This window comes from Alligator sinensis, unplaced genomic scaffold, assembly GCF_000455745.1.
Source record: "Alligator sinensis unplaced genomic scaffold, ASM45574v1 scaffold134_1, whole genome shotgun sequence".
Classification (NCBI taxonomy): Eukaryota; Metazoa; Chordata; order Crocodylia; family Alligatoridae; genus Alligator; species Alligator sinensis.
In genome coordinates this window covers 404,402-414,361 of record NW_005841920.1, presented here as the reverse complement: position 1 = coordinate 414,361, position 9,960 = coordinate 404,402, and the positions used below count along the sequence as shown (strand labels likewise).

The following is a 9,960-nucleotide window of genomic DNA, read 5'->3' as shown; positions in this document are numbered from 1 at the left end:
TTTCCTGCTTATGCAGGGGGTCGGACTCGATGATCTATTGAGGTCCCTTCCGACCCTAACATCTATGAATCTATACAAGGGCTAAAAATCGGTATTTTTATGTTAATCATGGTACAGCTTGGCCGGTACATCTCTCTGTTCTTTACCCTTGTTTAGAAAGCTTATGAAGTTGAGTTAGGTAATTGACTACAAACCTAGGTTCACCTTGGAAACTTTTCTCTTCCATCTTGAACCAGATTTTTTCCTGAATAGCTAACCCATCTGCAGATGAACTAAGATAAGTGCTTCTTTTTAAAACTTACTTTCTAAACCTAGGTAAAAAGTATTTGTCCTTAATGGGGTAGCCACCTACTTCAGGACTTAGAAGAAAATTAATCTTAAATATACTATTTCAAATATTAACAAATTTACCAATACGTAATTATTGATTATTTGGTGTGAAGTGCATTACCTATATTGTCTTATTTGTATATAATTTGTATTTCAATATCAACTAACATTGCTATTAACATTTATCTAAACTCATTCTCTTAAGTACTTGATTGTGGGGGGATAGGCTCCCTTTACCTTCCTTGATCCCTGGAACATCTCTGGGAATCAAAATGACTTACAAGTATAACATTTATTTCTGGTTGAATGACTATATTTTGAAAATCCAGGTGGTTTGCTGAATATTTCTTCTTAAAAGTGAATGCAGTGCTTGTAAAAATGTGTTCTTGAGTTGGTTCTCTCAACAGGACAGTTTGGCATAAGCAGCAACAATGTGTGCTTTCCTACATAATCCTGTTTCATCTTTAAACTGAAGGCCTGCCACCTCTAGGGCTGAAGGAGGAAGTCTGTCTTTTTATTTGGCTTCTGAGTGCCATTCATTTGTTTTATTGATGGACTTTTCAAATGGATATTTGTCTTCTAGTTACTGGTAGAGGGCAATGGATGTCTATAAATGGTAGCTGTTTTGCATATGTAAGAGGATCTTGATAAGGAGATGTACCTAGCAGATTAATAGTTCTTTTTTAAAAATAGTTAAAAAATCTTTTTCTCTCTCTTTTTCCAAATCATGCGCTTGAGGAAAAATCCTGTGCAATTAATGATCACCAAAGATGAGTGCCAAGTACATAGGGGTGTCTTCCAGTCTGTGCACAGAAAAGGCTGCTTCTGTGGCTTTTTTTCAGTCTGAGCTGTGAAGTGCAGCAGTCTTCTTTTTGCTTCTGACAGAGATGAGGATGTGGGATCTGAACTGGTTGCCTGTGTGAAAGGAGTTTCTTAGAGCCTTGTGTTTCCATAGTTGCATTTTTATGGTGTCTTTCCTTTAAAACATTTGACATCAACTACAGTAGTCAGGTAAAGGCAGCATTTGGTCCCATAACCATGAACCACAGGGTTTTGCTGTAGTGGAAAGGGGATCTAAAGAACACAGGCTTTGTATTCTAGTTAGATTTGAGTGCATACACTAAGCTTTCATAAAATAAATGAAACAAAACAACCTCCTCCCCTCCTCCCCCCCCCCCCCCCCCAAAAAAAAAAAAAAAAAAAAGGAAAAAAAAAATCTCCCACTGCACAGCTGCCCTGCTGGAAAAGACAGTAACATTACTAACGCTGGCAATACTTTTTTATACCATTGTGTTATTTAACTCTGCTCATCTTGGTTAAAGTGGTGGTGGTTTGTTTACATTAGTAGTTCCACTCAAGAAGCAGCACTGGTGACAGTGGAACAGTAGGAGACTTAATAAAAAACCTTATTTAGCATTCAAGCCTTATTCTGGATCCCTTATTTAAGTATGCAAACCCACTTCTTTCAGAACTCCTCATGAATAGCATTTAGCTGAAAATGTTTCTTCACCATCAAATGATTAGACTCCTTTAAATTTTTTGTTCTTTGTTTTGGATACATACTTCTCCCTACTTTGCCTTGGTACTGCTGAGCTGTGCAGGGGGAATTCTTTCATCCTCCAGAGGAAACAAAAATGGAAATTTCATAGTCCTCAGCTGATATTCCATTATAGTGCTGCATAATGGTATAGGGGTGTAGGTTGTAGCCATGTTGGTCTAAGGACATAGGCAGACAAGGTTCCTTGGGTGAATTTGATATCTTTTATTAGACCAACCCAAATAGTTGGAGAATAGTTATTAAGCAAGCTTTCGGGTTCAGAAACCCTTTGTCAGACTAAGGAAGTTTCAGCATTTGGTGTGTGCTCTTCCTGGATGAAAAGGCTGGCTTCTTTACTTTTCATTCCATCCAGGAAGAGCACGCACCAACTGCTGAAACTTCCTTAGCCTGACAAAGGGTTTTTGAACCCAAAAGCTTGCTTAATAACTATTCTTCAACTATTTGGGTTGGTCTAGTAAAATATATCAAATTCACCCAAAGAACCTTGTCTGCATAATGGTATATACTCTTAATTTGTACATTGCTGTACCACATGGATGCTCCATTCTAGGGTAATCTCTGCTGGTTTTTGCCCATGCCATCTGTTAACGCTGCCAGTATCCAAGAAGTGTGTTTCATATAAATTCTCCCAATTTAGAGGGAAAGCCAGAGTTGATAGTTCAGGATGGGTCTAGACATGTATAATGGCATACAAATGAAGTCAACATATTGTTGCTTGATTGTTTTCCAACTCCAGGAAAAGGAATAGAAGAGGATACTCTACTGGTTAAAGATTACAGAATAATCTACAGATGTCTCTTTCAAGGTTGTGTTCAGTAGTGAGCTGCCTAAACTTTCAGGGATGAAAAGGAAACCAATTATTTGACATAGCAAACTGGCTGTACTTGATGTCTGTGTGGTGCTGACCTCTGTAGCATGGAAAACTTGAGAACAGATATTTGCAGACAAATGTGAGGACTGAAGAAAAAGGGATAAAAATGAAATCAGGGGAATATGATTTCTGTCTACAAATACTACAGGGCAGTAAGCAGTAAAAGAGAAAAGAGGTATACACTCAAAGATAATGCTGACGCAAGACTAATTAGGCATAAAATGGCCATGAAGGAATTCAGGCTGGAAATCAGAAGGAAGCTTATTATCGAGGAGTGACATTGTAAATGGAACAACTTTTCCAGTAAGAGCAGTGAGATATATAATATATAAACAAACCACAAAAAAACCCACAAACAAAAAAACAACCAAAAACTTAAAAGTTAAAGCTTGAACAGGCTAGAATGTTGTTTATGGAAGCAGAGCTTCTGACTTGATGATCCAGGATGTCCTTTCCAGCCTTGTGTTCCTCAATAAAATATACTGCATTAAAAAGATAAATGCAGTTGTAGCAGTATGGCTGACATTGTGGGGGTGTCAGGTAAGATTTGTTGCAGAACATCCCATTGAAAAATGTGTTTTTTGGATTTGTGGGTTTTTTAAATTCTGTCTGTAAAGTGTATGTTCTCCATCTATGGGCAGTGTAAGTCATTTCATTACTACTTCCTTTTTAAGTCTGTGAACCTGAATTAGCCAACCTACAAAAAAAATCCTTAATTTGATTACTTTTACAGTAGTATGCAATGTTGTATTTTTGTACTTTTTTAGTCATATATAATGCAATATAAATACATTTCCAGTTGCTAGTAAATGTGAAAAACATGCATCCTAAATATTAAAGTTGTGGCTTTCATGACATTTTCCAAGGGGTATTAATCACTTGATGGCAGTCTGCAACTGAGTGTTTATTTTAAACTATAAGCACCTCCCGATATAGGTCTTTAAACAGTTCAGGGATTAAAGTTCCTTTATAAATACATTTCTGAATCAAATATAGCATTTTAGATTTTTGATAAATGTTGTATCTAGTACCTGAGGATGAAAAATGCAGGTATACAAACATTTCATGTGTATGTAATGGATATGGGAAATGGGTCTTTACTGCAAATAAAACAGCTCCTCTCAGTTCTTCTTTATTGTTTGATGTCTAGCTCAATATTGTGTGCATCCCTAAATTGCATGCAGTCAAATTGCTGCCGTAAGAAATAAGTGATGTCTTAAAGTTCCTAAAATAATAAGCTTAATTAATTAGGATAAAAACCCTGTCCTGTAAAAGCATGAGGATCTTCTTAAATAGTTGAATTATGGTGTTGAAATTGTGTATAGTAAAGGATTTCTACTTAGGCTAGAAAAGTTTTTCTCTTTCCTATCTTGGAAAAAAAAAATAGGGTAATCTTTCAAAAACACATAGTAAAGATATTTTTTTAAATTGGAGACATGATGTATTTTGTCTGGCCTCTTTATAGTTTGAAACATTCTTAAAATATGTACAAAATTAGCATAGGAGAAACTTTTCTTCTTTTTTCTTCCTGTCATCATTTAATGAAAGACTTTCTGTTGTGCATTTCATACCTTCAATCTTTAGTTATTCCCCTACTTTTTTCTAGTGTGCTGGAAGCATGTGGTGTTCTCTAAAAATGTGTTTTAAAAACTAACCAGTGTGCTTTTAATCAATCTTTGAAAATGGAGTCCTTAAAAATAATAGTACTTTACATTGTATAATTTGTTCTAAAAGGAATTAAAATGCAGTCAGTAACAAAAAGCAAACATTTGTAATGCAGAGAATTGGTCTTGTTTTTTAGTTGCACTGTGGCCATCGATGTAAAGAGACTTGCCATCCAGGTGACTGTCCTGGAAATTGCAATCAGAAGGTTAAACTCAGATGTCCTTGCAAGAGAATTAAAAAGGTAAATTCCAGTTTGTACTTCTGGGAGAGACTTTTTACTGTATTGTTAAATCCACCCTGGGTTCTGGATGGTTCAAATTGGCATAGCTCCAGTTACTTTATTGGTTCTACAACAGTTTGAATTAGTGGAAGATCTGGCCCCTGAAATCCAAGGATTCATTAAAGAATGTTAAGTCTTGTTAGTCTAGAATCTAAAAGTGCTGTAATTCATGCAGTTCTCTTTTTGCATATTCACATGGATTTTTGCAACTCCCCTGGGAGAATAGCAGGATAATCTGGGACAGATTTATTTCAGTTTAAGAGGAAGGAGTACATTTTTTTTTCCTAACAGAGATCAGGAGAGTATCTAGTTTGTTAAAACTGGTAGTCCATCTGTTAAATTTTGAATTTTAAATCCATTTATACAGCCAAGGTCCCAAATAAGTCTAAAAGCAAATGCAGTGGTGTTATTCTTAGTATAAATCAGGGGTGGGCAAAATGGCAGATCTGACCAGTAGCCAGGCTCCATTTCCCAGCAGCCCTTGCCCACATTGCTGTGGCTGGTTTCCATGGAGACCCTAGGAGTGTGGGGGCTGTGACAGTGCGGGGCCAGGGTTTCCATGGAGACCAGGCCAGGCAGTGTTGGCAGGGTGTGTGGCTGGGTGGGGAGCTGCTCCGGGGCTGGGGCTGGGATTTTGTGGCGGTGACAATGTTGTTCAGAGCCAGGGCAGAGCTGCGATCTGCTGCCTGCATGTCCCTGCCCACTACCCCTAGTGTATTACAGTAATAAATAATTACTAACTTATTACAATAAAATAGGGTGTCTGACTGCAGGATTGTTTTAAAACCACTCTATACAGAAATTGACTGCTGGATGGATATCAGAGTACATAGTTCTACAATAGTTCCTTGCTATAGGTGAGTGAAGGATTTACGGGTCCCTCAAATATGTCTCATAGGCCATGGGCTTGGTTTAGTCAACACAGAACAGGCTGGCTTAGCATCGAGATTGCTGGTTGGGGTATTTAGACTTTTGGGATCAAGTGTGGCAAAACGGATAAGAGCTTTGAACTGAACGAGGGAAAGACTCATCTGTATATTTACTAAGGAGATGGACAGTTAGGAGATAGAAAACGTTATTGATGACAGCAGTGATCATGAAGGTGAGATGTGTAACATGGGGCCATATTATAATAACCCCAAAATTTAGATGAATGCTTTGGTTTAGATTTCAGTAAGGAAAGTACTGGATGTGTGAGTAAATCTGGTGGGGATGATATTTAATGAAACTGTCAAATTGGGAGTGGTGCTGTGTGACTGAAGAATATCAAATATAATACTTCAAATATTTTCCCATTCTTAAATATCTGAGTTCTCGTTCTTAATCTGACTTCAGTGGAGCAATCTCCATGTTTTAGAATAAATTTTGAAGGAAAGTGTGATTAAAGGCAGGGAGAAAAAAGGAAAATTGGATAAAATACAACTTGGGTTGACCAAAGATGGATTGTATCATATTAACTTGTTATTAGTTAAGAAAAGTGATTTTCTAGACAAGGAGGGTGTGGCAGATCTAATTTATTTGGACTTCAGAAAAGCATTTGGTACAGTGCCACAGGAGAAATTATTTAGTTAAGTGGGGAAGACGGTGATTAATATGATACTGTAAGGTGGATAAGGAACTAGCTAAAGTGAAGAAGTGGGGTGGGGGTGTTGGTTGTACCCATGTTGGTTTAAGGACATAGGCAGGCAAGGTTCTTTGGGTAGATGTGATATTTTTTATTAGACCAACTAAATAGTTGGGGAAAAGTTCTTTGTAAGCTTTCCGGCACAAACACCCTTTTTCAGGCAATGGGCAACTGTTGATGTTATGAGTTCTCCAAGAACTCTCTTGGAGTTCAGCAGCCAGAAAGCTTGCAAAGAACTTTTTTCCAGCTATTTAGTTGGTCTAATAAAAGATATCACATCTACCCAAAGAACCTTGCTTGCCTAAAGTGAAGATGACACTTTGTACTAAAAGGGAATTATTGGTCTGAATGGGGAGTACTTACTCTCCAAGTATCTCATCAAGGGTATATTTTAGGACTTAATGTTGTTTATTGTTATTAATGATGTAGGCACAAAAAGGGAGTTTTGCTTATTAAGTTTGGAGTTCTTGCCAGTGCAGGAGAATGACTGAAGTACTATAGAGGAAGAATTAGGTACTCTTGAAGTTTGAAATAATATAAGTGAGAAAATATTTAATAGGACAAAGGAGAAGGTCATGCATTTGAAGACTGTTAAAAAGAATTCATCGGTTGGAGGCTGCAATGGGAAAAAGGCTGCTGGTGTGTTTAGACGACGCACTGCAATGCTATGTAGCAAAACCCTAGTCAAATGCGAGCCATCAGTATAATGTGCCCACTTAAAAAACAGGCAAATGCGATTCCAGGATGACAAGTGAGATTTTTCCAGCAGAGACAGGGAAGCATTAATGCCCTCATACATGTCACTAGTAAGAATACTTTGTACTGTGGTTACCCACATTCAAGTAAGATGAATTTCCACAGGCATAGGTGCAGAGAGATGCTATTATGATGATTAGCAAAAGCAGAAGGAAGAGCCTATCTCACAAGGAGACTAAAAGATTAGCTTATTTCCCCTAGCAGAACAAACACTATAAGGGATATGATTTTTATAAATACATCAGAAAGGAAGAGCTATTTAAGCTTCTAGGACAATGCTACTACTAGACAATGTTTTAATAGGTATAAACTGACCCTGAATAAATGTAGGTGGTGTTAGAAGGAGATTTGTATCAATCAGAAGAGTGCAGTTCTAGAACAGCTTTCCAACAGAAGTAGTTAAGGGCAAGAAATCTAATTGGTTTCAAGGTCACATTACATAACCTTTATGAAAGGTATTATATGGTACAATTTCCTGCAGAGCGGGGGTCTGGATACGGTGAACCAAGATATCCATATCCTATGATTCTGCAGAATGGACATAAAGCCTGGAGAAAGGATTTTTAAACCCTTCCATTAGCTGTACAAAAGTCAGTAGACTTGTCTCTCTTATTTATTTCATTTCTATACTCCCTTCCCCCAGAAAGGTTCAGGGGAATAAAAGGCAAAGAACAGATCAAATAAATTACTTTAAAAATTCCCCAGAAACTACCTCAAAACTTAACCCCACCTACTAGAAACCTTCTCAAATAAAGTCTTAAACCACTTTTGAAAGATGTCCAGACTCAGACAGTCCTCAAAGGGGAGGGAGTTCCAAAGCTGAGAAGTAACTACTGAGAATGACCTCCCATATGTTGTTTGCCAAGCAGACTTGGTGCACAGATGGTACTTGCAGGAGGGGGCTTTTGGCTGAAGATTTTGTCCCATTAATCAACCTTTTTCAAAATCATAAGGCACATAATGCCCAGAGTAGATCAGAGAGGTGTGCTTCCGAACAGAGTATACCAAAGAGATTTTTTTTTTCTGAGCTCCTTCAGAATCCAGTAAATCTCTCACTACCAAAACTTTCTTATAGATTGATCAGGAAAATTGATACTGGTAGCAGCAAATTACTTTTGCAGACATTGTCAGGCTCACCGTGACACCAATAGCAGCTGGATTAATTCAAACAACCAAGTGCATTTCCTGTTGCGCATCTCTGAACTAAAAGCTGTCAGGATGCCATACAATTGTGAATCTTTGTGAGAGAAGTAATTAAACTGTTTCTGACTTGGTGGCAGAGAAAAATAACCATGGGTTCAAAAAAGTTGTAGTAGATGGATAAAAAAAAATAGCAGCCATAGCAAGTCCAGTGGCAATGATGATGATCTTTCTGAGTTTATATGTTAGAGTAGAATGATATCAGAACCAGTTTATCTGTATAATACAATCTAAAATCTTGAATCATGAGGTAGAGCTTCTAATAGGAAATCTGATACTCATTTTCAGACTTAAGTCATCCATGCAAATATTTTCTTTCTACCTGTTTTAAAACACTGTTGTAAAACAGCTGTATTTTTGACCTGCATAAGTATTTGAAGACCCCAAATGAAAGATCATTCTTCTAAATCTAAACTAAACTTATTCAAGAGTTGCTGTGTAACAAACTAAAAAGGTTTGGGGTACATTTAGAAAAGTACAGAAATTAGGTTCCTTCAGATTAATGTAATGGTGTATCGGAAGTTGAAGAAATTTAGCCTGTTGAAGCGGAAGGACAGAAGATTCTTTTTTGGGCTATTTTTTAATGCTGTTGAAGTATAGCCACAATGAAAATGCAAGTCCTTATTCCAGGTTTCCATGCATCTCTTCAATATATCCTTCATTCAAGTGCAATCTCTTTTTATATTCAAGGTCCCCTAAAATTTTCAGAATCAATAGAAACAATTGAAAGTCAAAGAACTTGAAAAGTTGCAGTGTTTTTCTGTGACAACAATATTACCTTCACCTAGTACAAGATTAGTAGCATAAATAATTGAAGCACTTTGCCCTGGATATATGCTTAGACTGATTTCAGCAGTATTTACTGAATCCTAAAAGAAGAAAAATACAGGAGGAGTTGCAAGGAAAACCTTAAAGAGTTAAAGACTTGAATCAACCGACATGCCTTCAACATGAAAAATGACCCAGTAATATCCATAAGCACAAATTCAGAGTAAACTGTCTTCATTCTCCTTTTAGAAAGAAAGCAGCAGAAGCTCCTATCTAGGTTTCTAAAGGTAGAAACTCCAGAGGCAAGCATGAAAGGGTTTTTTTTGCCACTTTCTAAGACAAAAAAAAATTTAAAAGATGAAAACTTTTCAGGTGCAACCAGCCTAAATGTCTGAAGCATAAGAGTTCAGCATAGTATTTAAAATGTGTCTAGAAAAGTGCATCTCTGAAGGCATAGGTATATTACGGAAATTTAGAATGTTTCTCAACCATAGTCAGTCTTCCATGATTAGCTAATGTGAAAATAGGAGGCGGTCCCTTTTTTTTTGTATTCAGTTTTTATCAGTAGTTACAGTAGCTACATTTTTCTCTAGGAATGAAAAGGACTTTGTAAAAAGAGTACCGTTTCTTCCAAAGAGATTTTAAAAAGGGAGAAAGAGAGAAAATAAAAGAAATTAATGAAAAAATTGACAGCTCAGCAGCTCAAATTGAGAACGCAGTGGTTAAGTACAGAGGCTCAAAAAATCTGAGGCAAAATTGATTCGCTCTTTGCAGTTTGTTTCTAAGCTGCATAGATTGAACTGGTAATGCACTGAACTGACATTCAGTGTTTGGGTGGCCAAGACAGGTGGAAGCCTGCGCTGGCCCAGACTAGGAGCCTTGGGCTGCTCACGTGTACAGTCCCTCAT

The 9,960-nt window shown here is 37.2% G+C and overlaps 1 protein-coding gene across 1 annotated transcript in view; it reads left to right on the top strand.

The window, feature by feature from the left end:
- Positions 1-9,960, top strand: part of NFXL1 (nuclear transcription factor, X-box binding like 1) — a 93,394-nt gene that overhangs the window by 58,862 nt on the left and 24,572 nt on the right. The window contains exon 19 of the mRNA XM_006019028.3: positions 4,561-4,665. Within this exon, the coding sequence (XP_006019090.1) occupies positions 4,561-4,665 (105 nt within the window). The remainder of the gene's footprint in view (positions 1-4,560; positions 4,666-9,960) is intronic.